The sequence below is a fragment of the Carettochelys insculpta genome, chromosome 1 (assembly GCF_033958435.1).
Source record: "Carettochelys insculpta isolate YL-2023 chromosome 1, ASM3395843v1, whole genome shotgun sequence".
In the NCBI taxonomy this organism is placed as follows: Eukaryota; Metazoa; Chordata; order Testudines; family Carettochelyidae; genus Carettochelys; species Carettochelys insculpta.
In genome coordinates, this window is record NC_134137.1 from 270,972,588 (window position 1) to 270,999,007 (window position 26,420).

General features: G+C 41.4%; 1 protein-coding gene across 2 annotated transcripts in view; it reads right to left on the minus strand.

The window, feature by feature from the left end:
- Positions 1–26,420, minus strand: part of KIAA1549 (KIAA1549 ortholog) — a 190,624-nt gene that overhangs the window by 72,265 nt on the left and 91,939 nt on the right. For both annotated transcript variants that reach the window (XM_075007368.1, XM_075007378.1), the window contains 5 exons: positions 23,184–23,361; positions 21,856–21,986; positions 17,976–18,159; positions 8,627–8,686; positions 5,690–5,835 (listed from right to left, as the gene is read on the minus strand). In XM_075007368.1, the coding sequence (XP_074863469.1) occupies positions 5,690–5,835; positions 8,627–8,686; positions 17,976–18,159; positions 21,856–21,986; positions 23,184–23,361 (699 nt within the window). The remainder of the gene's footprint in view (positions 1–5,689; positions 5,836–8,626; positions 8,687–17,975; positions 18,160–21,855; positions 21,987–23,183; positions 23,362–26,420) is intronic.

Sequence of the window (26,420 nt, forward strand, 5' to 3'; positions counted from 1 at the left end):
ACCTCTGTTAATTTTGCTGGGTCTGCATGTCACAGTATTTGTGACTCATATAAAGCATTCATCCAATTCGGCATTTAGGCTTTGATCCTGCAGTTGGACCCACCCAAGTGGACCTTTGTCATATTGGGAAGGATGAGATAGAGGGCAGGACAAGTAAATACGTCTGTAAGGAAGAGCCAGCTACAAGGTCTGGTCCTGTTGCAGCTATCCTAGCCAGCAAACCACATATATTTGGCCAGCTGGAGATCTGGGTTGCCAGAACGGAATGGGGCTGTCCAACTGCCAAAGGCAGAGGGGAGCCTGATGACTTAGTCTCTAGCTGATGGCATCACTGGAAGCTTAAGACGCATGGAAACACCATAGGTTTCTTTCAGAAATCCACTCCAAACACTACTGTCAGGAAAATCGTGTGCTGGACGGGTCCCTCAGGCTCTCTGCTGCCAGTACTGGGCTCGTGAAATACCTCTATTCATCAACCCAGGACACTCAGGTAGTAAACTAACAGGTGGCACATGAGCTAGGACAGCTACTGGAATAGCAAAACCATTCCAACTCAAAGATCAGATTGAGGAAATTCTGAATGTTTCAATCACAAAAAAATTCCAAGTAATCTTAATCTTTAGTCAACTATTAAGGCGGAGGGATAACTTAGTGGTTTGAGCATTAGGCTGCTAAATGCAGGCTTTTGAGTTCAATCCTGGAGGGGGCCATTAAGGGCAAATACATTAAAAAAATCTGTTAAAGGATGGTGATAGGTCCTGCTGTGAGTGCAGGAGACTGGCCTCAGTGACCTCTGAAGGTCCCTTCCAATTGTAGGATTTAGGTAGGTATATTTCCATTGTGTGCTGCCAGTTTGGGAAGAATATACTGATCATACAGAACAAGGTACTGTTCTCAGTGAAAAACTGAAACCACTCGTGATATCAAGGTTGCCACCATACTTACATAATAGTAATTTTCTTGTACAGATTATTAGATAACTAGTATTAACTATGGGGGTTATTTAATATTTCTGTGGTTTTCCTCTAACTGAGACCTTCCTTGCTTTTGTCACTCTGTAGGTCATCCACGAGTTCGTGTACCTCGGGTCCACCATCACTGACACCCTGTCATTGGACACTGAGCTAAATAGGAGGATCGGAAAAGCGGCCACAACTCTATCCAGACTCAGCAAGAGAGTGTGGAATAACAACAACCTGTACACTCACACCAAAATGCCTGCATCCTCAGCACCTTCCTTTATGGCAGCGAGACTTGGACCCTGTGTGCCCACCAGGAAAAGAGGCTGAACGTTTTCCACTTGCGCTGCCTCAGGTGCATCCTTGGAATATCATGGAAGGACAGAGTGACCAACACCGCCATCCTCGAGCAAGCTGGAATCCCAACCATGCACACCCTCCTCAGGCAGCGTCGGCTCCACTGGCTTGGCCACGTCCACAGGATGAATGATGGAAGGATTCCAAAAGACATCCTGTATGGTGAGCTAGCCTCTGGCAAAAGACCTCCTGGACGCCCCCAGTTGCGTTACAAAGATGTCTGCAAGAGAGACCTCAGAGAGGTAGACATCGAGCTGGACAACTGGGAAGAACTAGCAGACGACTGCAGCAGATGGAGGCAGGGGTTACACAAGGGCCTTCAGAAGGGGGAGATGAGGCTCAGACAGCTAGCAGAGGAGAAGCGAGCACACAGAAAGCACACTAAGGACTTGCCAGACACCCACCACATCTGCAAGAGATGCAGCAAGGACTGTCACTCTCGTGTGGGCCTTCATAGTCACAGTAGACGCTGTAAATGAAGTCCTCAATTGAAACTATAAAGGGCGCGATCCATAGTCTATGCAGACTGAAGGATGCCCACTACTAGTTACAGCCTTAATTGCCATTCTTTTCTAGGATTCATCTTTTTGTTCTTCACAGCATTCAAAAGAAACACGGATAATTTATATCTAAAGTCAGTTAGGTAATAGTTTAATGAAAGTTTATGGCGTTTTTGTTTTTTTTAAGTGCATAACTGCCTCATTCCTCATAAAAGTGCATCTGCGCTGACATGAAAGACTATTCATAAAACGTCAAGTGTCTTTAAGTCTGCATGAGATAATGCTACCTACAGGAAGCGGGCCTTGTTTGTGGAAGAAACAAAGGTGAAAAGGTGAAAGGTGAAATTCTCTGTGAAACGTATGCATGGACACTACACAAAAATAGATGGGATTGTGTTGTGTATAATAAGCCGCAGTAAGGCTGTAATTCCTGTGTTTAACTGTGATTTTAGGCACCTGTCTAAAAAGAGTGCCATCCATTTGAGCAGATGAGAAACTAGGAGGAGAAAAGATGAACCATACGGACACTGTTAGGCCAAGTCTCTTATTTTTAGGAAAGGTTCAAAAGTGTTTAGATTTAAAGAAATGATTTTACCCAGCAATGTTCTTAAATAGATATATATTTATTAAGAAATCAAGTGTCCTCCACCCCCCGCCCCATCTCCCAATGGTGCCTATTCTACTTTCATGGCACAGAAAAGGAAAATGATGATGGTGACAGCATTTATTGACAATTGCTTCATTTTCCATGAAAGCACTTCAGTGCTCAGGTCTCTATTGTGGGCTGGTATTACAGTAGCGCTATCAGACCAATACATGAAATTCTGCAACACATGCTGCCAGGTGGCTGACTGAATTGCCAGGCAGCCTGGCAAGGTGTAGCAGAGGTGGTCTGTGCTCTCACAGAAGGGGTGGGAGCTGGCATGGAAGGGGTAAGCCTGAAGGCTAGCCTCCCCTGCCAGCCCTTCAGTCTCACCCAGAGTGCATCATCCAGGGCTCTGGTTATGATTTAAAAGACCTGTGGCTCCATCTGTTGCCACATTAGCAGTAACAGTGGCCAGGAACCCCAGGGCACTTTTGAATGGCTTCAAGAGGCAGAGCAGGAGGCATATGTGGTAGTTCTAAATTCCGAACGCTGAGAGAATAACAATTCTTATGAAAAGATGGTTACTCCTTTAATAAAACAGCTGATGAGCCCCCAAAAGTGAAGGTTCCCAATTACTACATTATCTGCCTATCTGCAAAGGGCAGCCCAAGCCAAAGAACCTCATCATTTTTGATGGGAATGCTACAAAGTCTGTCTAATAAGTGGTTCCTTAAACTGTGCAGAGGGAGGAGAGAATATGTTACATTATTTAAAGTGTGCTCTGGAGTAGATACTCTCACTTACAGTATTAAAAAATACTGCAGTTAGGGAGAGAAAAATGTAATGTTCATGCTTACACTCACTGCTACATGCTAAAAATTCGTCCTCCAGAATTCTCACTAACAGAGCACAGAGACCTTAGAATTATAAATCCAAACCTGGGTGAAGACACATCTAGAGTTCTGCTTATGATGGCATAAGATTCCTTCCTGTATGTCTTCTAAGTGGGTACTGGCAAACAACAGAGTTTAAAAAAGAAATTAAGGAGGTGTGGTCACTTTCTGATAGCTAAGAAATCGACCCAAGAGACAAAGTAAGGTAACTGTCAGCCAGTGCACATAAGAGGACTACAGGCATCAGATCAGAGGCATCACCTGTGCTCTAAAAAGGCAGTTGGAAACATTATGTATAAAGGACACAAAACTTCACAGTGCTAAAATGAGGGTTGCTACATACTCACCCTACCTGACACTAGCACACAAAAGCAAGGAAGTGAGAAGTTAACCTCCCTGGCAGTATACATCCTTTCCTCCTTCACCTACCGGCATATACCTGAACATTATCACAAGTACCAAACAGCACTACCTGAAGTTTTCCCCTTCAACCTCCCCTTCTCAACACACTCCACCTCACCTAATACAATTAGCTATGAGAGGTTGGTGTTGTCCTGTGTTGTGCTGGGATGGGACAGTATAGTTTTGTAGAAGGGGTGCAGTAGGAAGCTGTACCGCCTCACCACTGGGGAATCCTCAGCTGCTGCCCACTTAAGGAAGTTTTGATAGCACCTTTACACCAGTGAAGCAGAGAAAAGGAACAGTATTGGAGAATGAGGTCATGTCCGCAATAGAGCTGCTGCAGCGGTGCTTCGACAGGGGGCCTTCATGCAGATGCATCCTACATCGGTAGAAGCTGCTGCTGCATCCGCCATCTTGAAGTGGTGTACATTATATACAGGGTTCATAGTTTTATTCAATGGCTCTCAGCAGGTGTAATGTACAATTTGTTCCAGTGGGGCTGGCCCTAAACTGTATTGCTAGGTTGATTTAATTTTTAGATGCAGACCTTTTCTAAAACATCTATCTTATCTAGGCCCATAGACTAGAGTAGAAGTACAGTCTCCTCTGTGAATAAAGCTCTGTGTTTTCCCCGCAGTGAAATAAAATGTTATAAAAAGGACATCTCTTAAAACCTGTGCATGCAAACAACACAGAATTGGTGGCTGACTAGCTAAAGATAAAACCATAACTTTTTACTTGCAGTCTAATTATATTTTGTCAATACAATAACACTGTTGTGGATAAAATATAAGGCTTATTTTACTTTAAGAAGCAGAGGGATAAAAATGTGCAATAGGCAGAACTGAAAAATCTGAAATAGGGCACTGTATTCAGAGCATATCGGAGTGGTGCAAAAGAAATAAAATAAAAATTACTACTAGAACAGATGCTTCTTTGAGACCGAAAACCCTCAAACATCTGGAAATTAAACCAGGAGGGGAAACTGCAGGTTTTTATTGAAGGAAGATGATAGGTCTGAATTGCGTGCATGGCAACTTTGTGGTCAACTGTTCATGGATTAGCTGGCAAAGTTATTTTAAACAACTCCCCTATTAAAAAGGTAAACTGGGTTTCAGTTTGATGAGCTGGTGGATAAAAGACCATCTGTGACAGGCAGAATTCTAAGGAAAGGTTAAGTTTTCAAATCTGTGCAGCCGGAAGGTGACTTTTGCCCAAGTGAGCAATAGCAGCCACAACCAAGGTACAGAGACCCACCAATACCCAGATATCATGGCATAAGAGGGGCTTCAGGGATGCCAAGTGTGATGCAGCTATTTCTTTTTTCAGTTAGGCAGCTCTTGGTCTTTCACTATGACCAAGAACAACAGACCAAACAGGCAGTTAAAAGGCGTAACGAGTTTTTCTGTCTGACAAGATCCCTTAGCTGCATAGCACATAAGTTAACTAGCACTCAGACGCACTCTCTTACTACATATTATATACAGTTACAAAACACAGAGATCCTAGAAGTGTTTTAAGAGCTGTGTAGACCCCCCAGAAAACATGGGGAAAGGTCAGTCTTTGATCCAGAAGACTGCTGCCCCTCTCCTTTTAAGACACCTTACCTAAATCAGGAACTCCGTCAGTTCTTAAAATAGGCTGCTTTTCAAAGGATTGTTTTTAAAATCACAGTACTTACTGTACAGCCATTTAACGCTGCAGTTGTTTTCACTCCTACCACAGTTACTAGTTCCAAAGGCAACAGGGCAGAGAAAAGAATGTTAGGTGCACAACATAAGGTGGTACAGCACTGATTGTTATTTATGAAGCTACAGGCTAACACAGCTACTCCTCTGAGACAATTTATGTATCAGTCACATAAGACAGCTGGTCTACTTGCTTTCATTTCAACTCTCCTTCCCTGAAGTTCAGTAGTATTTACTGTTTGAATAGTTTATTACTGTTTGCACACTTCTGAGTGCAGAGGCCCAGCTTCTGATCTGTTAGTACCTGTACAACGTTGTTGCCTGCAAATGTGGCCCGTTTCCATATTCGCCCTCTCTTCAAAGCCTCACTTAAAAGCTGAGCCAGCTTCCGCTCCATCTCAGCCTGGAACACTTCCTCCTCAATTTGCTGGTCAACAACACCCAAAAGAACTGTATTAAAAAAAACAAAACAAACCATAAGACAACCCAAGAACAAACAAATGAGAAAGAAGCATCAGTCCTTAACGTCTTTTATGCAACTTCAATTGCAGGCCTTGAATCACTCTTTAATGCCCTCTGTTGGGCTATTCAAACAGAGCATCAAAACGTTCACACATCAATTCCTCCCCGCCCAGCTGGAGATTGCAGATGCAATGGAAGAAGGGGAATTAAAAGGAAAAACTGCTGGGGAGAGTCCTGGAACGTACTGGAAGTTAGCCTCGTCCAGAACTGTAGTGAGGGACCAGCCTTGCCTCCAAGAAAGCTACATACAGTAAACCCTTGAGATACACGCTGGTTGCACATGTCTCAGGTTAATGTGACTGCCATCCCAACAGGACTAGGAAATCGCTCCTGTCGCGGCGGGAGCCTGACTCATGGCTGCCTCCTGTGACAGGAGTGGTTTCCAGGTCCCCAGAGTGGCAGGGAGCTGGGAACAAGGAGGCAGCTTGTCTCCTGGCTCCTCTCCACTTGCAGAGCCAGGAAACTGAGCAGGGCAGCAGCCCTGGTTAGTTACCCAGCTTCAAGGAATGGAGGGGAGCCAGGAATCAGGCTGCCCCTGGTTCTTGGCCTCCCTCCACTGGCTGGAGACAGGAAGCTAACCAAAGCTGCTGCCGTGCTCAGTTTCCCCTCTCTGCAAGCAGGGGAACTGCAGGTCCCACAAGCAGCAGGGAGATGGGAACCAGGCTGTCTACTGGTTCCCAGCTCCCTGCCACTCTGAGCAAGGAAACTGACCAGCCTTGGTGGGTTGGACAATTTCATGGCTCCTGCAAGCCCATGGGAACCAGATGTCTCCTCTTGACTTGCATGAAAATTCGAGTTACATGGGGGTTGCAGAAACGCAATCACCCCGTTACTCGAGGGTTTGCTGTATATCAAAATATTTTTATATATATATATATATATGAAAACACAAGCAGAAGAGAATAAATAACTCCAATTTATGTGGTTTCAACGCTAACCATACTTTTGAGTTCACAGCTCACAGAATGAGTGGTGGACAGGGACAGGGGATATAAACAGCACAAAATAATAGGACAGAATGAATAGAACAGAAAGGAGAAGAGTGCTGCTGTTTGTCTTAGATAGCTCTGCATCTACAAGAGCTGGGATGCACAGAACTGGTTCGTATAAGTATGTGACAACCCAGAAGGCATGTGCTGTAGACAAGCCAACCGTTAGAGACATCAAGGCAGTTCAGTTAAAGGGGTTATACTAAACATCATTAAGGAACACCACAGTTAGCAATTCTATCAGTAATTACTGGGCACAGCAGCCCTTTTGGACCCAGAAAAGGTCTAATTTCCACAGGCTCATGTACAACTATGAAAGCAACCACACCAAGTTAAGGTTCTAATGTCTTAAGGGCTTGTCTATGCTGGGCAGCTGCCTTTCTACTTTGCACTTCACCCTTTAGAATCTGGTCTCCAAGCACGCTGGTCTTTCTCCAGCAGGCTGGAACTCCAAGTCCACACCTGCTACGCTCCCTTCAACTGAGGTTTCCTTTCTCAGGCCCTCAGAGCCATCTGTATGGCAGCCTCTAGCCATAACAGTGCTCTTCAGAGACCTCCTCACAGTGTTCCCATGTCAGGCTGCTTTTCTTCCGGTCGCTCTTACTGAACAGCCCCCGTCCCTGATCTCACACTCACAAAGATGAAAGATTCCTTAACTCTGCCTCTCCTCGGCCTTCCTGACCCTGCTCTTCTCTCTGCTACTCCCTCCTCTTTCTGCGTTTCTGTAGAAAGTTTCTTTCTTGTTGTGGGCCAGATTCCAAGGAGAATTTTAAGATAAGAACTCACAAGATTTTAAGAAAAATTCAGTTTTTGGTAAACTTTTAATATTTTTGGCTAAATTTTTTGTTTTTAATTGGGTTCTCTGTACAAATGTTTGTTTTGAAGTGTTCGGCAGAAAAATGATTTTCAAATACTCAAAAAAAAGATTTTTATTTCAGTTTTTAAATTGAAAAACCAAAAAGTTTTCACTGGAAATTTCAGAGACCCCCCAAAAATATTTCCCACAAAAATAAATTGTATCTTTCTACTGGCTGTTTTCACAAATGAAAGTATTTCAGAACTAAAAACAGCAGTAAAAATGGTAAGTGATCAAGAACAACTAAATTCAGGAAACACAAGAGTTTTTCTTCATTTTCTTTTAAATTCAAATAGATTGGGAATTACAAATAACAGCAGGAAGTACATTCCACATCTGAAGAGCACAGTTACAGAAAGCACTACTGCTTACTGTTTTAGGATTAAACAAGGCAAATTAGGTCAAATGGCTTGGACTAGAGAGATTTGCTGGGAATTAATGGGAAAAAATTATAATGGAGCTGTATCATAACAGTATCTCTTTGTACTCTGTACCATGGCCTCATACGCTTTGGTATGAAGTACCATGAATAAATCAACTATTAAAAGTAAAAAAACAAACAAACAAAAAAACCACAATGTACAACTTAGTGCATACTGAACCCTCAGTATACCTGAGAAGTTTTACTGCACTCTAAATCAGCTGGATTCAAAATATTAGTTTTTGAGTCAATAAACAAGAAATTGCAACAGTTTATTTCACACAATGCAAGTGCATTTCCACACAGTTCCAGGTTATATATTCTTTGAGTGTATTCAGACCCGAACATAGTTGTTACCTCAAACCTTAAGCTATTTCAGCAGTTATCAATGTTTCCAGGTCCTGGATAACAAAAGAGGTCACACAACTATCTACCATTATATAGAGTACATACCTGTTCTCACCCATGAAGATTTCATCAACTGAGAAACATTGAGTTGAGGGTAATGAAAGGCTGGAGGAAAAATGGGATGGGGAAAAAAGAACATTTGTAAAAACTGTATACTTGATAGCACAAAAACAAGAAAAGAGGCTGTTTCATAATTCACATTGTCAGTAAACAGCTGCTGATGTAACTCTTAGTATTTTATGTAAGTGACAAAAAGCCATTGATCTTTGGACACATTTTCTGGTTCATATGTCTGAATGAAAAACAACTGACTTAAGTGGTCAAATTACTAACCTGAAATATTTGACCTACCACCAAGAGAGCTTTGCTCATAGAAATATTAAATAAAGCTTGTTTGACTAATTTGTCTTTAATGCAAGATTACGTTTTTGCTTGCTAAGATCAGGCTCTCACTGCATGATGCTGGATGAGTTCATTTAAGGCTTTCTGAGAAAAGGAGCGTCTCTGTCTTTGTGACTGCAATCAGGTAAAGATGTTAAAACTTAAAAGTAAAGGAGAAAATTTAATACGCTTATGTTGTATTCCAATCAATAGTAAAATGAGCGATACATTAAAAACTCTGACGATCAAATTGGATTTATGAAAGTCATCAATAAATTCTATGACAGATCCCATGGCATTTTGGTTTTATTTTATTCATTAGGCCAAGTGTTGTCAAAGGCCATGTCTACACATGCCCCTCCCTTTCGGAAGGGGCATGTTAATGAGGCACTTCGAACAGGGTAATAAGGTGCTGACATGAACATGCAGTGCCTCATTAGCATAATGGCAGCCATGCACGATTCACAAGTCCCACTTTCAGAACTCACACTGCCTGTGTAGACGGGGGCCTTTCAAAAGGACCCACCTGACTTTGAAAGCCCCTTCTTCCTATTCGGTTTTAGGAAGAAGGGGATTTCAAAGTCAGAGGGGTTCTTTCAAAAGGCCCCCATCTACATGGGCCACTTGTGTTCCAAAAGCAGCACTTTCAAATCATACGCAGCTGCTATTACGCTAACTGAGGCACTGCATATTCATGTCAACGACTCATTAACCTGTTCCAAGTGCCTCTTTAACAGGCCTATTCCGAAAGGGAGGGGCATGTGCAGACACTGCTAAAGTGACTACCCTCCTGGAAACACTGAGTTTCAGAGGTGAAATCCTGGTCTGACTGATAATGAAAAAACTCCCATTAACTTCAGTGGAGCCAAGCTTTCAATCCAAATTCCTCACTGCAGTAAAGTAAACAGGCACTGGTAAATATGTAACGACATGGATGGGGAATAGTTTTCCAAAAAAGAGATTGAAAAAAACTTCATGGAAGGAATGAGGAGAAAGCAGGCAAAACTCTGTCAAAGTTTTCCAGGAATCATCTGAAGTTCTTGAAGTATTTAACAAAAATTATTTTGTAAGCCCATTTTAAGCATGTGGAGATTGAGGCACACAAAATTAAACTGACTTGACTGAAGGTCACATGGTCCGTTCAGAACAAAAGTCAAGATATCCTGACTTCTAGTTCTATGTTCTAAACACTACACTACCATTAGTTCAAGTGCTGGTATTGTACGCACTGCACCAAATAGATTATTAACGTTCTCATTTATTCTGTATGTTTTATTTGCAGATTAGCAAGATAAGGCCTGTCTCTAAGTGCACTATAGTTTGTATAAATATGTAACCTTCCAGAATCTGTTGATTTTGACTATTAAAAGCCTTGCTTATTAAAAAGCAGAAGAGCCACTCTTGATATATAGCACCTTTTCTCTAAGCCTTGGTTTTTGACGCTGCATTATCATACTCTACAATGAAATAATTTACGCTTTAGTCACTTATTATTTAAATTAAATGTCACTATGTGAAAAAGATTTAAATTCAACATTTTCTGACACCTTTATTCTACTTATAAGCATCTTGCTCCATAAATATGGTACTGAAATTTCAAGAGGGCCACTTCTGTGAAATACAAGAGTGGCCATTGTGTGTAAGGGTATCAGAATCGGGCTGTTTATGCATTTGAATTAGATTTCACATTACAAATTTCTAAGAACTGCACTGGCCATGTACAAACAGGAAGCACTTTTTAATACATACCCTACCCTATCTTACTATAATGTAATATACTATAATATAATATAAGAGAGCTACACGATTCTTCAAAGGAAGAGTGGATACAGTGGTGGCACAGGTACACATGGGGATACCACAGAGATCTTCTAGGGGTACCTCATATCAGGGCTCTTTTTCTGCCTGAATGTACCAGCACAGCATTCTGGCACCCTTTTCAGGGTGTAGAGCTGAGGGGGCAGTGCCATTTTTAAAAGCCAGGTGGGCAGCTCCACCTAAGCTGCATGTAGCTCTTTAAGAACCATCTGAATCTCCAAAAGCTGCTGTCTCCAGCTGATTCCTCCTTTACTCCCTCCTCGCCCTGCTTGCTATGCTGAAATGCTGGTAGGCGAGAGCCATATGGAGGAGGTGGAGGGGGAGGCAGCAACAACACACTGAAGGTAAGGTGTGAGGTAGGGTGGAGGGGCGGGGAGAGTGGCTTGTGGGAGTGTGGGGTTTAAGCCATAGGGCAGGTTGGGGCTGCACAAGGGGTGGTGTTATGACACCAACAGGTGGATTGGGGCCATGGTGGGGGGATGTTAAGATACCAGGAGGGTGGCTCGGGCCCCATGTGGGGAGCTAAGCTGCAGAGGGTGGTTTGGGCCCCACCAGCGAGCAGTTAAGCAGCTGGAGGGCAGCTTGGGACCTGCCCAGGGGAGTGGTTAAGCCACGTGTGAGCAGGGGGTGTCAAGCTATTAGGTGGGGTGTTGGGCTTTGGAGTGGGGGAGAGGGGGTGCGGTTTGGGGCTTGAGGGCCATCACCTTTTTTCCTAGAAAAAAAAGCACTGACTCATATCATATACATAATTGCCTAATTTTAAAACAGACTTCATAAGAAGCACTAACAAAGTCAATACAAACTAAAATTTCAAACAATGACTTTTTTATATTGCCCCATACACACTGTAGATGGAAATGTAAGTACAATATTTATATTCCAACTGATTTATAATTATATAGTAAAAATGAGGAAGTGAGCAATTTGTCAGGTGTGCTGTGACGCTTTTGTATTTTTATGTCTGCTTTTGTAAGCAAGTAGCTTTGAAGTGAGGTGAAATTTGGTGGGAAGACAAATCAGACTGCTGAAAGAGACTAGCAGTATGGAAACTGAGCTAGAAGGTTGGAAATTCCTTTGGTAATCATAGAATGCTAGGACTGGAAGGGACCTCGAGAAGCCATCAAGTCCAGCCCCCTGCCCTCATGGCAGGGCCAAGTACTGCATAAACCATCCCTGATAGACATTTATCTAACCTGTTCTTAGATATCTCCAGAGATGGAGATTCTACAACCCCCCTTGGCAATTTATTCCACTGTTTGACCACCCTGACAGGAACCTTCTCCTAAGCTGCATCTACACGTGCACGCTACTTCGAAGTAGCGGCACCAACTTCGAAATAGCGCCCGTCACGTCTACACGCGTTGGGCGCTATTTCGAAGTTAACTTCGACGTTAGGCGGCGAGACGTCGAAGTCGCTAACCTCATGAGGAGATAGGAATAGCGCCCTACTTCGACGTTCAACGTCGAAGTAGGGACCGTGTAGACGATCTGCGTCCCGCAACGTCGAAATTGCTGGGTCCTCCATGGCGGCCATCAGCTGGGGGGTTGAGAGATGCTCTCTCTCCAGCCCCCGCGGGGCTCTATGGTCACCGTGGGCAGCAGCCCTTAGCCCAGGGCTTCTGGCTGCTTCTGCGGCAGCTGGGGATCTATGCTGCAGGCACAGGGTCTGCAACCAGTTGTCAGCTCTGTGTATCTTGTGTTGTTTAGTGCAACTGTGTCTGGGAGGGGCCCTTTAAGGGAGCGGCTTGCTGTTGAGTCCGCCCTGTGACCCTGTCTGCAGCTGTGCCTGGCATCCCTATTTCGATGTGTGCTACTTTGACGTGTAGACGTTCCCTCGCTGCGCCTATTTCGATGTTGGGCTGAGCAACGTCGAAGTTGAACATCGACATTGCCGGCCCTGGAGGACGTGTAGACGTTATTCATCGAAATAGTCTATTTCGATGTTGGCTGCACGTGTAGACGTAGCCCTAATGTCCAACCTAAACCTCCCTTGATGCAGTTTAAGTTCATTGCCTCTTGTTCTATCCTCAGAGGCCAAGAAGAACAAGTTTGCTCCCTCCTCCTTACGACACTCTTTTGGATACTTGAAAACTCCTATAATGTCCCCTCTCAATCTTCTCTTTCCCAAACTGAACAAGCCCAATTCTTTCAGCCTTTCTTCAAAGGTCACATGCTCTAGACCTTTAATCATTCTTGTTGCTCTTTTCTGGACCCTCCCTAATTTCTCTACATCTTTCTTGAACTGCGGTGCCCAGAACGGGACACAATACTCCAGCTGAGGCCTAACCAGCGTAGAGTAGAGCGGAAGAATGACTTCTCGTGTCTTGTTCACAATACACCTGTAAATGCATCCCAGAATCATGTTTGCTTTTTTTTTGCAACAGCACCACACTGTTGACTCACATTTAGCTTGTGGTCCACTATAACCCCTAGATCCCTTTCTGCTGTAGTCATTCCTAGACAGTCTCTCCCCATTCTGTATGTGTGACACTGATTGTTCATTCCCACATGGAGCACTTATTAAACTTCATCCTGTTTACGTCAGTCCATTTCTCCAATTTATCCAGATCATTTTGAATTATGACCCTATCCTTCAAAGCAGTTGCAACCCCTCCCAGCTTGGTATCATCTGCAAACATAATAAGTATACTTTCTATGCCAATATCTATTCGTTGATGAAGATGTTGAACAGAACCAGTCCTAAAACAGACTCCTGTGGAACCACACTTGTTATACTTTTCCAGCAACATTGAGAACCATTAACAACTACTCTCTGAGTACAGTTATCCAGCCAGTTATGCACCCACCTTATAGTAGCCTCATCTAAGTTTTATCTGCCTAGTTTATTGATAAGAATATCATGTGAGACCATATCAAATGCTTTACTAAAGTCTACGTATACCATATCCACCACTTCTCCCCTATCCACAAGGCTTGTTATCCTAGCAAAGAAAGCTATCAGATTGGTTTGACACGATTTGTTCTTTACAAGTCCACTCCGGCTGTTCCCTCACCTTACCACTTTCCAAGTGCTTTCAAATGATTTAATTACCTGCTCTATTGTCTTTCCTGGCACAGAGGTTAAGCTGACTGGTCTGTAGTTTCCTGGGTTACTCTTATTCCCCTCTTTACAGATGGGCACTATATCTGCCCTTTTCCAGTCTTCTGGAATCTCTCCTGTCTCCCTTGATTTTCCAAAAATGATAGCTAAAGGCTCAGATACCTCCTCCATCAGCTCCTTGAGTATTCTAGGATGCATTTCATCAGACCCTGGTGACTTGCAGACGTCTAACTTTTCTAAGTAATTTTTAACTTGTTCTTTTTTTAATTTTATCTTCTAAACCTACCCCCTTCCCAGTAACATTCAATATGTTAGGCATTCCTTCATCTGACTTCTGGTGAAGAACAAAACAAAGAAGTCATTAAACAGTAAAGTATCAGAGGGGTAGCCGTGTTAGTCTGGATCTGTAGAGCAACGAAGGGTCCTGTGGCACCTTATAGACTAACAGAAAAGTTTAGAGCATGAGCTTTCGTGAGTTAACTCACTTCTTCAGATGCTGGTCCAGCATCTGAAGAAGTGAGTTAACTCACGAAAGCTCATGCTCTGAACTTTTCTGTTAGTCTATAAGGTGCCACAGGACCCTTCGTTATTAAACAGTAATGCACCCATATACTTCAAATATCTAAAAATACCATGTGTAAACTGCAGCTTCACTGGTTCTTCTGGGGCTTCAGAAACACAAGATCACAAGACAATTAACCATCTGCCAATGACAATAAAACTTCAAACTCTCAGAGTGTTTAACTACTTTCTTTTTTAAGCAAGATAACAGTTGTGTTTTGACACTCAATGTGATGCACTTTTTTCCCCTTAATGCTTGAAAATGATTTAATGTGTGCCGAACTAATGTCTTTTAGAATTAACTGAACTGGAAACTTAAAATAAAACCTTGAGCATCTGATTTTGCTGGTACAATGGGAGAAATATGCTAATCTTTCAACTATCCAGTCCTGGGTATGAAAGGATCGGGAACATGTAAGGCAGGTCTACACTTAAAACAATGTCCCAGAGTTTACTGACTGTCTTGTTTAGTGGGTTTCAGATCTTTATATCCGGCTCTGTGCAAGTATCTGACTGCTCTCCTGTTCAGGTGAAATGCATGAAAGCAGAAATACTTGATTTCCATTACAAGACAGCTGGGAAAAGGCAATAGGAGTAATTTGTCTTCTTAATACTGCTTACAAAGTCATTATGCATGACCTCAGTTTTAGCTATTTAAAAACACTCTGCACATTACAGGCCAAAATGGCCTTAATCTTGAATCAAACTATATTAACATTTCCAGTGTGAAAAATGTATAAGCAGCAATTGCAAAGTCCCTTAGGATATGTCTACACTGTACTTAGACATTCATGGCTAAAGCTCAGGCAAAGGGATTGTTTAACCGTGGTGTAGACATTCAAACTCTGGAATCTTCACAGCTAGCAGGGTCCCACAACCCGCTTGCCAGCCCAAATCTGAACACCTACACTACAATTAAACAGCCCCTTTATCCTGTGTCAGCTGTGTCAGATTTTTAATTGCACTGTAGATATATACAGAGGGGGTTGCTCAGAAATGCACAAAAGCTAGGTTTATTACCGTGCTTGCTGAGGCAGCCACTGCCAGACCCACAGGTGAGAAAGAATCAGAGGGCACTGGATTTGTGCAAGGTGAGAAGCTTGTCACCTCTTTGCTGACATATCAGACTTGTAACATGGGACAGTTAAAGATCTTACACCAAGAATAAAAGCTACCTTAGGAGCTGCAGGGATCAAAGCTGAAAAGCTCAAATCAAAACTGGTTGTCCTGTTTGGCAGAACTACAGTGTCTGTGAGCTGTTTAAATCACATACATGATATTCAAGATAGGCAAGATGTTCTTCATGTTATTGTGCACAGTGTCACCCACATCCTTGATCCCATCATATTCAAAGCTGACTGTGCTTATTTAAAAAAGTCTGAAGTTATTTTAAAAGACACCTTCAAATTTGACAGTTCAAGTCCCCAAAAGAATCTGGCAAATCCAAACCCTTCCTGATGCCTTTGATGCACATCTTGTGTTACTTAATAGCATACCTCAGACATAGTGGACTGCTAGTTAGGTCAGATCACTGAAGACAGTGATATGAAAATATCATTCAGCTTTCCCCCTCTCGGAATACATGCCAGAAATGGAGTCAGAGCTGATGTAGCTCATGTTAGCACCACTCTTAAAGAGTTCAAGACAGACATATTTGTGATCACACTGAATTTTATGATTAACTTAACACTGATTAAATCTCTCATCCTGTGCAAGAGAGGAAAAAGCTCTTGGTGTCTCAGTCTTTGCTCAGGCTACAGAGCTTTATACTGGACTTCACAGCAATGGGAGATATCGTGGTCCTCATGTCAAAAATCCTTAGAGACAGCAAATACGAAGGCGTAAATTCTTTTGTGTCTGAGACAAAGCTGCAGAAAAATCTGATCTGCATGCTTGAATCTGCCACTGTACATAGGGATACCAGATTCAACAAGCTAAAGCAACAATAGTGCATGTAGTTTCATTGTTCTGATTCTGGTGAACCTTTGACGTGGTGAAAAAGGAGAAGAATCTACTGGACCACTTTATGTAGACACTCTGCAAGGAGAAAATGGAGAGTGTCATACACATCAGTGTTTCTCAACCTTTTTGCACCAGTGAGCGCCTTTGGACTTGCTTTCTACCTCTTAATGCCAGCCCTGTTGTGCCCCTTCCCAGATCCCAGGTTGAGAAGCACTGTCCTATCTCATTCACTTCATTATTTTTATTTAAATTACAATAGCTCCTAGAGGCCCCAATCAGAAAGCAATCCCATTGTGCTAGACTCTGTATGCACATGTGCACACCCACACACGAATGTGTGCACAAAGGGTACAGCTATACAGAAAAAAGACTCACAGCAGGGAGTCTCAGAGCCAAGGCAACTAAGTAGAAGCGTAGACATTAGCCTCAGGCTGGAGTCCAGGCTCTGAAATCTGGTGAGGATGCATGGTCTTGAAGCCTGGAGTCCAGATCGATCCTGCACAGCTTCACCAATCATTTTAGCCCCACCATGTGAGCCCAAGTCAACTGACCTGGGTTCTTGCAATTCTCTGCCACAGGATATTTTTCTAGTGTGGGCATGCCCTATCAGACCGTCCCTGCTAACAAGGCTACCTTTCAAATTACACACACGTGCTATAAAATCCAAAACAAAGGACAGTGCATTTGGATGCTTTATGATGTTTTCAACAAGCAGACATCATATCTTTCAGGATATATTGCTCTTGGTCAAAATTCTGTTCTCATTTCATTGTCCTAGAGCACTGAAGTGCTAGGACATGGGTTTTCAGCAAAGAAATTATCAAAACAAAACATCCCACAAACATACAGTAAAGGACTTGATGCAAAAATAAATAAATTGCCCAAGTACAGAAGCTTATCAGCCCTTACTTTCTACAGGCAGGGCCTGAAACAAAACATTCATTGACACAGTGAGAACGCTCATATACTAAACAACAGGCAGGACTGATCAAGAACTAATCTGTGACTGTTCTGTATGGTCAGACATAGTTTTCAAGCTAGAAAGACATAGTTCATAATATTACCTAGGCACCAGAAGTCATATCTCAATTTGAAATAAATTATGATGCACTCTGTCTATCTGACAAACACAGATTTGTTGTACTACTAGCATTTTAAAATATGGACTTAAATCTAAGAACTACTGGACAAAGTGAGAGTAAGACATACTAAAAATAGGCCATTAAGTGAAGAGAAATGCCTTTAGACCATTAGAGAAGCAACAACAATTCATTTTAATTTATTTGGAGACGGTCTCATATTCTGGGCTGTGGTCTCAATCTCACTGTATGGTATCACAAACAAAACAGAAGTCTTAAGTGTTTGCATACAAATGTTCTGATTTTGCCTCCTTCTCCCCATCCTTTGCAAATTACAGATTGAAACAATACTAGAGTCATAGGCATGGTTAAGCGCAGTTGCTCTTACCCAGAGACAAGCATATGCGACCAAAGGCATTGTTGTATAGATCAAGTCAGAACTTCAGGAAATTAATCTTTCAATGATTCTATGGAAGATTACTATGAAACAGCAAAGACCATCACACAATCTTCTTCACCATGAACTACTCACGTTCAGCAATTTGCTGCACAGGATAGCCCAAGTAGAAACTGAACTCCACCACAGACAGGTTCCTCAGCATTTCACTGACTTCAGATCCATTCAAGAATTCATATGTATTCTTAATGACAAAGACAATGTTCACAGGGCCCTGCCGAAACGCCACACGAGGCTTGCTCAAAGTTATATTCAGTATCTGAAAGACAAAATTAGAAAAGGTCAAGAACAGCAAAAATACCTAGAATAAGCAAACTTTCAGAAAACTTTCTGGGTTCAGTTCATAGGCAATTAATTTTAAGTTCTAAGGGCACATGGCACTGATGAACCATGGAACCCAAGCTCCTCATCCAAGTGCACACAAATGATACCGCAAGGTGTGACATGGAGCAGATCAAGAGTGACTACATGGCTCTGGGAGTACGGGTGAAGGAGTCTGGAGAGCAGGTAACATTCTCTTCAGTCCTTCCTGTCAAAGGCAGAGCCCCAGACAGCGACAGGTGCATTCTGGAGGTGAATACCTGGCTGAGAAGACGGTGTTGCCAGGAGGGCTTTGGCTTCCTACACCATGGGATGATTTTTCCAAGAAGGACAGCGAAGCAGGGATGGGGTTTACCTTTCAAGGAAGGGGAAAGCCATATTTGGATGCAGACTGGCTACCATAGTGATGAGGGCTTTAATCTAGGTTCAATAGGGCCAGGAGACCAAAGACCACATGTAAGAGAAAAACATAGAGACCTGGAAGTTGGGTTGGAAATGGGTGGGAACATGGGCCATAACAGCAGAGAAAAAGGGGACAAGGCAGAACTCGGAGGCAAAATCAGGTCAGTATCTTAGATATTTATAATTCGGATGCAAGAAGTATGGGTAATAAGCAGGAGGAATTCAAAGTCCTAATAAATAAACACAACTGTAACATGGTATCACAGTGACTTGGTGGGATGATACACACAATTGGAATATTGGTATAGAAGTGTACAGCTTACGCAGGAAGGATAGGACGGGTAAACAGGGAGGAGGTGTAGCCTTATATATTAAAAAAAGGGGTAAAAAACAATGGTGATGTCATGCTAGGAGGTCTACTGGAGACCACCTACCCAGACAGAAAAGGTGGATGAGGCTTTTTCTAATCAACTAATAAAATCATCCAAAGGGCAGGTAATGAGGGACTTTAACTATCCAGACATATGTTGGGAAACTAACACAGTGAGGTGCAGGCTATCCAACAAGTTCTTGGGCTGCACTGAAAACCTTTTTTTATTTCAGAAGGCTGAAAAAGCTATTGGGGAGAAGCTGTTTGATTTTAACAAGTAAGGAGAAACTGGTTGAGAATTTGAAAGTACAAGGCAACCTGGGAGAAAGTGACCATGAAATCACAGAGTTCATGATTCTAAGGAATGGTAGAAGGGACAATGGCAAAATAGAGACAATGGATTTCAGGAAGGCAGATTTTGGTAAACTCAGACAGCTGGTAGTTAAGGTTAGTCTAGTCTAGTCTAGTCTAGTTGTCTTGGTAGTTAAGGTCCCAGGGGGAAGCAAGACTAAGAGGAAAAACAACCAAAGAGAGGTGGCATATTTTCAAAGGGACATTATTCAGGACCCAAAAACAAGCTATTCCACTGTGTAGGAAAGATAGAAAATATGGCAAAAGATCGCCTTGGCTTAACCAGGAGATTTTTGCATGATCTCAAGAACAAAATTGAGGCCTATAAAAAAGTGGCAACTGGAACAAATTACAAAAGATGAATATAAGCAAACAATACTGGTATGCAGGGGAAAGATCAGAAAGACAAAGGCACAGAATGAGCTCAAAGTAGACAGAGACAAAAAGGGTAACAAAAAGACATTCTATAACTGTATTAGAAGAAAGAGGAAGACCAAGGACATTGCTCAGTGAGGAGGAAGAAACAATATCAGAAAACTTGGAAATGGCAGAAGTAGTTAATGACTTCTTTGTTTTGTTCTTCACCAGAAGTCAGATGAAGGAATGCCTAACATATTGAATGTTACTGGGAAGGGGGTAGGTTTAGAAGACAAAATTAAAAGAAGAACAAGTTAGAAATTACTTAGTAAAGTTAGATGTCTGCAAGTCACCAGGGCCCAATGAAATGCATCCTAGAATACTCAAGGAGCTGATAGAGGAGGTATCTGAGCCTTTAGCTATCTTTTATGGAAAATCATGGGAGACAGGAGAGATTCCAGAAGACTGGAAAAGGGCAAATATAAGTGCCAATTTATACAAAGGGGAATAAAGAGCAACCCAGGACTTTACAGACCAGTTAGTTTAACTTCTGTGTCAGGAAAGATAATGAACTAAGTAATAAAGGAACTCATCTGTAAACATCTGGAAGAAAATAATGTGATAGGTAATCGCCAGCACGGACTTGTAAAGAATAAATCATGCCAACCCAATCTGATAGCTTTCTTTGCTACGATAACAAGTCTTGTGTATATGGAAAAGTGGTGGACATGGTACATCTAGACTTTAGTAAGGCATTTGATACGGTCTTACATGATCATCTTATCAATAAACTGGGCAAATACAACTAATATGGGGCTCCTATAAGACAGGTACATAACCATTCTCAGAGAGTAGTTATTCACGGTGCACAATCATGCTGAAAGGGCACAAAAAGCAGGGTTCTGCAGGGGACTGTTTTGGGACTGGTTCTGTTCAATATCCTCATCAACAATTTAGATATTGGCATAGAAAGCATATTTAAGTAAATCTGCAGATGAGACCAAGCTGGGAGGGGTTACAACTGCTTTGGAGGATAGGGCCATAATTCAAAATGATCTGGACAAACTGCAGAAATGGTCTGAGAGACATAGGATTTAGTTCAATAAGGATACATGCAAACTACCACACTTGGGAAGGAATAATTAGTTTCACACATGCAGAATGGGAAGAGAGACTGTCTAGCAAAGACTAATCCAGAAAGTGATCTAGGGGTCATAGTGGACCACAAGCTAAATATGAGTCATCAGTGTGACACTGTTGGAAAAAAGGAACCATGATTTCTGGGATGCATTAACAGGAGTGTTGTGAGCAAGACATGAGAAATCATTCTTCAGCTCTACTCCGCACTGATTAGGCCTACATGGGAGTACTGTGTCCAGTTTCAGGCACTACATTTCATGAAAGATGTGGAGAAATTGCAGAAGAGCTAGAGAAGACCAACAAGATCAATTAAAGGTCTAGAGAATACGAGCTATGAAGGAAAGACTGAAAGAATTCAGCTTATTCAGTTTAGAAAAGAGAAGACTGAGTGGGGACAGGATAGTAGTTTACAAGTACTTCAAAGAGGGTTACAAAGAAGAGGGAGAAAAATTGTTCTTCTTGGCGTCTGAAGATGTGACAGGAAGCAACTGGCTTAAACTGCAGCAAGGGAGGTTTAGGTTGCACAGCAGGAAAAACTTCCTAATTGTCAGGGTGGTTAAACATAGGAATAGATTGCTTAAGGAGGTTGTGGACTCTCCACCACTGGAGATACTTAAGAGCAGGTTAGACAGACATCTATCACGGATGGTCTTGATGGTACTTGGGCCTGCTGTGAGGACAGAGGACTGGACTCAATGACCTCTCAAGGTCCCTTCTAAGTTCTACTGTTCTATGATTCTAACCCCAACAGCTTGCCATCTATTAGCTATCAAAAATATACACCCACCATCAGATCACCCACTCAAGTCATGTGATGGAGAAGTGACTTTTTTTTTTTTTTAAGGCAAAAACCTCACATACACTGACAATCTGAAAGAACATCACAGTTCTACATGACCTAGCAAACCAAACGTAGCCAGTGAATACCTCATCTAACACAAATGACATGTGGAAATATGACTGCAGGTGAAGAGGAAGGGAGGCATTTTTCTTAGAGTATGCTCGCTTTCTTACCTGCACTGTGAAGCTGGAGGCATCCTGATGATGTTTTCTGACCTCCATGAATGCCATTGTCAGCCCTTTTTCTATGCGCTGGCTGAAGTTACAGAATCCAGTATCAACGCTTTGAGGCACAAACTGAAGCACTGGAGGTAAAGGGTATATGTTATTCCCACTGAGTGCTGTATCGGTATCTGCACTGACAGGAGAGAATGGGGAAGCAGGGATCCCCCACCTCACTCCATAAATGAATTTGTTTTTCATGAAAGCCATGGTGCATGCATGGCAGCTGAAAGTCAGGAAGTTAATTACTGCAAAAACTGTTCTGTATTGATGCACACAGTTTTCTTATCACTAAAATCTGATGCGACAATCAGGCTTACTTTCTGCAAGCAGATTCAAAATCCACTATTTATTACAAGCTACTGAAAAGATATCAGCTACATACCAAACGTCTAGTTTTAACTGACTAATATTGAGACAGACATTTGAATCTCAGGAACCCCTGAATTAAAGACATTTTATGAAAATCTTTAAAAAGACCACCAGTAGCAAACTTCTTTGTAGATAGTGAAAATCTAGTGTTCAGTCTGGCTGAGAGACTTCAACTTTGGTCTATCATGCATCCAGTGAGACCAGTCTGGTGCCTTTCAACAGTACATAGTAAGAATCCATACATGATATACAATGTGTACATACATTTGGAGGAGGGGTGCGAGACTTAAAATTAATTTATAAGAAAAATAAAATTGAATATTTTAAAGAAAACAAAAAACTTATAATAAAATAATGTTGAGCTATACATGAATAAATAAGTAAGCCTTGATATTAAAAGCAAAATACTGCAGAACAAAATACATTTTTCCTTTAAAAACATGCCAAGATCCTTGTTCAGGGTTCTGTACTTCCCCTGAAAAAGTTTGCAAATGGCAAGTGACCAGCAAGGATGAAGACAGATCTGGAGTTTTGCACCATGATACAACTACTAACTTTTAAAGAATAGTAAAAAATGCATACTGCCTTTGTTAGAGACATTATAGATTTTAGCAAAGTAGGGAGTAGAACAGAACACTGCATTCACCTCTTGCCAACTAGAAGTTTTTCAACTAGGTAAATAATAACAGAAAAATACTGAATTTATATAGCATTTCCACCCTAAAATCTCAAAGCACTTTCTTAATATTTGTGAAATAAGCCTCACAAGAGCGGAACCTAGATCTTATCATCTCCAATGTTGTATCTTAATCACAAGACCATCCTTTGTCCCAGCACAAAGTCTGTATCAATACTAAGGTAAATTTCTCTTCCACTCTACAGTGTGAATCACAAAAATGAGAACGCACCTGTGTTAACTTGGAACCTGGGATCTGGAATGGTGAAAGAAGGCTGCACTGACAGGATGACAGGGGCCTGACCATGAAGAAGGCTGCTGTTTATAAGCACATTTATGACAGCTATTGCCGTGTAAACAAAAGGACCTGATGTCACCAAGAAAGAGAATTTTGGAGAAATTTTATAAACCTATGGAAAAAAAATAAAATGATTAGCAAAAAGGTTGGCAACAATACTCACACTAACAATGCTGAAGCACTTTACCAATATGGATGAATTAAGCAAACATTCTTACCAGCTAGGAAAATATTTTATTTTAGAGCTGAGGAAACAAAAGCACAGGAAGTCAGAGAGCTAGGAATAGAGCTAGTGACTCCCACTCCAGTGCAATGACAACAAGAGCAGCCCCCCCTTTTGCTAAGTTTACCTAATTAGGAGCAGTTGAGTACATTCACCCTTTGCTTTTACAGAAAGTAGTATGGTGAATTAAATGGCTTCAGCGTGGTCAGGGCTTCAGTTTTATGTATCACCCTTAACAGCACAGCATCCAATCCTCTAAACCACAATGGAGCTCACTATATAGGTTTCATACCAATGTCTGGCTACTTACTCAATCAGAAGCATGGCTTCTTTTCTACTAGGCATACAGTAGTATACATATCCCATCAAAAGTGTGTAATTATGGAGGAAACAGTATATACACAATGTGTTTTATAAACAATAAAATTTTGTATGTACATTTTTTCAAAAGATACTTCTTTCCCGCATTTCAGCACAGATACCACCAATAGGAGCCTTTTTCCTGCAATTCACATATCCCCTCCTATTCCTGCCAGAAGATAACTCTAGAGATGAGCAGTTATTCTAAAGATCTCTAGCCATCACGTAGCAGAAATCCAATAGAGGATTTAAATACAAACCCAACTGCTCTTTTAGGTAACATTGCAAGGAAACACAGAACAAAAACTGGTGAAAAATTAAAGCATATTGCAGCATTTCTTTCTCTAACAGGAAGTCTTTCATATTCTAACCAGCACACCTGCTTTCCAACTGCGTCTTCATGATTCCAGTTTCTTCCATCTATCAAAAGTGATTACGCTGTGACACACTTTTTATCCAGAAAAACAAGACTGAAACTTTAGACACATGTCAACATCTTTACAGAGGGAGACACCAGAATGTTCCAGAGCTTGCTCCAGTGATAGGATACCTTGACGAATCTGAAGCTGAGAATCAGCCTTGAGGAGGAGCACATGGCACTGCCAAATCTTAGCTTACACACCTCTCCTTGATCGCTCTATGGCAGCACAGATGAATAGCAATTAATATTCAAATGACACAACAGACAGCCTTTTCTTCTTTTCGATGAACAAAACACATTAAAAAAGATATTACTAAATGGAAGTGTAAGAAAACCTCAAGTGCAATGGAGAAAAAAAGTATAGTCTCAAGCAAGATACCCACAGATCTCCTAATGTTCATCATAATTAGGTGCCAAAAGTGTGCTGCCATCAGCTTTTAGTATAAATGGATCCAAACTCATAGCATTCAAATTAATTCAAAATAAACCACTATTTTAGCTCATTTTGCCTGAGGTTTACCCTTTTATCTCAAGAAGAAATGTTTTCAGCAGCTTCAGTTTGTAAAAGTATGCCAAAGAAATGTTGTCAATTAGCTATAAAAGAAGGACAGGCAAAGAAAAATAAAAAGGAAACAGTTTTAAATCCCGCAGCTGCGAACATATGTCATTTTCTGAAGTAAAACCTGCAGAAGGAGAACTGCTCAGCATAGCATACGCTACAGTGGAAAGCAAAGAAAAAAATGTTGTAAGCAAGACAGCTGAATACCTCTGTTTACTTCAGAATAATGCAGACCCAATCTCAAAAACTCAGATAGCTCTCAAAACTTCCTCAAAATTGCATAATGTATTTAGTCTGAACAGTGAATACACACTTTCCCATTTTTGTGCCTCACAGCAGGTGGATAGTAAATCCCAAAGAAAAATCATTTGGAATATTTTGAGAAGTGAGAGTTTGAGAAAGGTCAAGATGGGAATCATTACAAGCCCAAGCCAAAAGTCTAAGTTGTATGCTTTACCACCATCACAGTACAAAATGTCCAATAAAAGTATCCTGAGAAAGCATTTTATTTCCCAAAGGTCTCTAGCTAAGATTCTAAAGGCAATATTTTCAAACCATACTTAAGCACCTAAACAAAAACAGCGTAATCTCAAGATGACAAGCACCCACGTTTCACTGAAATCAGTGGGCTGCACAAGATCACCTCTGAAAAATAAGGCCACTTCTATTAAAATGCCTAACAATCACACTTAAGTATCTAGCTTTAGACAGCCAGGTTTGAAAATTCCGTAGCACTCCAACCACAAACAGAATAAGGCTTGAAACAAATAAATAATATAGTGACCTGTTCAATATGTATTTGGACTACTGGCTTCTACAGGATGGGAATCATAACCGATCAACTAATCTCAAAAACCCTATGCAGCAGAGCTGACAGATTCTCATGAAATCAGATTGCAAAAGTTGAAAGAAAGTATTTTCAATTCCTGTTTAAGATTAACATTAACTCACATTTCATCTGAACAGCACACACATCAAACTGAAACCAAACATTTTGTTTTTTGTAAAGGATACCTGGCTACTATGCTACACTGTGTAAAAACAAAACGTCTGTAAACTATAATAGCAGATGTAAAAAGAATTAAAAACAAAATGTACTAATTTATTTCAAGCTGTACTACACATAAGCAAGTTCTTACATACTGTTGCCTAAAGAAAAGTCAGATGTGTTTCCTTGGTTAAGTTAACCAACATGGAAGAATCTGTTCAGAAAACTGCATGACTTCATTCATTAAGACGTTACTATATTGGACAGCTGTTAATTTTAAAGCCTAAAAACTTTGGCAGTAGTCCATTAATGACATGACTTTTTTTTCCTGGTAGACCAGAGAAGCAAGAACACTTCAGCTATGTGTAGTTAACAGCAGACACCCTTCATGTGTAATTAAGATAAAACACGCACGATAGCACTCTTGTAGTGCAACATAAGAATGACTGATTCTATAGAGATGTTCTCTCCCTTTGACGAGAAATTAATTCCAAATGATGAACCAACACTCAGGATAGAGCTACACGAGGATAGAAAGTTGACTTCTGATATGCAATTCTGGCTACACCACTAGTGTAGCTAGAATGAAGTATCAGAATCAACTTTCTTTCTTAGTGTAG